At 49.9% G+C, this 1,713-nt stretch overlaps 1 protein-coding gene across 1 annotated transcript in view; it reads left to right on the forward strand.

Annotated features, from left to right (window-relative positions):
- The window catches only part of LOC101846637, a 15,161-nt gene that overhangs the window by 5,631 nt on the left and 7,817 nt on the right, over nucleotides 1-1,713 (forward strand). The window contains exon 2 of the mRNA XM_005094802.3: nucleotides 429-1,414. Within this exon, the coding sequence (XP_005094859.2) occupies nucleotides 516-1,414 (899 nt within the window). The 5' untranslated portion in view covers nucleotides 429-515. The remainder of the gene's footprint in view (nucleotides 1-428; nucleotides 1,415-1,713) is intronic.

Here is a 1,713-nt window from a genome sequence, read left to right on the forward strand (position 1 = left end):
GGGGGGGTTGTGGGGTTTTTTTGGTGTGTTTTTTTTGGGGGGGTGCTTTTTATGTCCCCTTCATTCTGTGTGGACCACGGGCTTACACACGCTTTCTTTTGCCACTCCACACGATATCTTCTGCTGAAGAGGGAATTCTCTCCAAATAGAAAAATTAACTCCTGTTATCTGGCGAACTCGTGAACATGTAAGCCTATCTCAATGACACTCGTTCTGTTTTCAACAAGCTCGACTGGACCAAGGGAGATCACCCGCAAAGATACACGCCTCAGTAGTGGCTGGTGAAACCTTCTGGGATTTACGACTTTGTGTCTCCACCTTGTTTGTTCAGGGTCTGTCTATTTGCCCGGCCCGCCTGGAACTAGTTAAGGGTCGTTGGAGAGATTTGTGGTTCGATCTTGATCTATTTACATTCTTTTTCTCCTCAGAACTATTCTCATCTCCTCAATATGGACGTCACAGAATGGCGTAGAGCGTGTGGTGGACAATAGACAGACCAGTAGCCTACGCGCACAATGAGTCATACGGCCGTGAAACCACTGAGGCCGTTGGGTAACTCAGCCCATTCAAGTGCTCTCCACAATGGGGAGACCACGCAGTCGTCTCAATCTCAGAAATACAATAATGTTAGCCAAAGTGCCATACCTACCCCTGTTATCAAAACCCAGACGGTTCCTTCAAAAAACCGGCAAACGACAGCGACAGTACCGCGAGCCAGTCCTCTCCAACTCCAAGGCTTGGCGGAGAAACCAAAGAAGAGCCCGCGCTGGAGCGATGAGGCAACCTCGCCCTCCCCTGCTGGGATTGAAAACAGAGATCCGGAACTGCTCTCCCCTCGTAAAGATAAATACGTCCCCGCCGCAACGCCTCTCGCCCCACCTGTCTCTCCCGTATCTTCTTACCTCTACGATCAGAAATCGGTTGGCCACAGAGACGCGAATTCATCCCGAAGTCCACTGAGCCACCTTGAACTTGAAGACGACGAGGTTTATGGAAGAACTCCGAACCGACCCCGCAGTGGTTCAGTCCCCAGTAGGTCCAGCAGCCGACAGAGCAGATACCACGGAGACTGCACGCCCCGGGAAGATCCCGATTTAATCATCGGCAGCAGAAGTCGTCGAGATCGTTTGCTCGGCAAAGCGCGGGAGAAAGAGGAAGCAAATCGCCGCAGACGTCGTCCTAGCAGTTTGGTGAGCGGCACGTCTTTGTTGAGTAGAAGGGAGAGTATTCTCAACATCGTCTACACCGGTGGCCGGGAAGAGCAGAAAGAAGACAAAAGTCGTTTCGGGTATTTCCGTTCACAGTCCGTCCTCAGTAGAATGACTCCGCTCCTGCTGCAGGGCGAGGATGTTCTACCGGGAGAATACATGGTGGTCGAGGAGGATGATTACAGTACCTCCAAGGGATCTCGAAGGTCAGTTCAAATACTTTCTTTTTTTTTATCAATCAGTTTGAGTGCAGTGTTGAACCCATGGTTTTTAAATATATTTACAGACTTCTTCAGAATATTTTAGAGATTGTTTGCCCCTCCTCCCTCCTCCTCCCTCTCTTTGTCCCTCTCTTTTGCTCTCCCCACCTCTCTTTCTCTATCTGAGTCTCCGTCTCTCTCTATCTCATATACACACACAGTTAAACACGCACAGAACGCACGCATATGCTGACACGCAAATACACATCCACACATCTACAAACACACACACACACACACACACA

This window comes from Aplysia californica, unplaced genomic scaffold (genome assembly GCF_000002075.1).
Source record: "Aplysia californica isolate F4 #8 unplaced genomic scaffold, AplCal3.0 scaffold00089, whole genome shotgun sequence".
Taxonomy (NCBI): Eukaryota; Metazoa; Mollusca; class Gastropoda; order Aplysiida; family Aplysiidae; genus Aplysia; species Aplysia californica.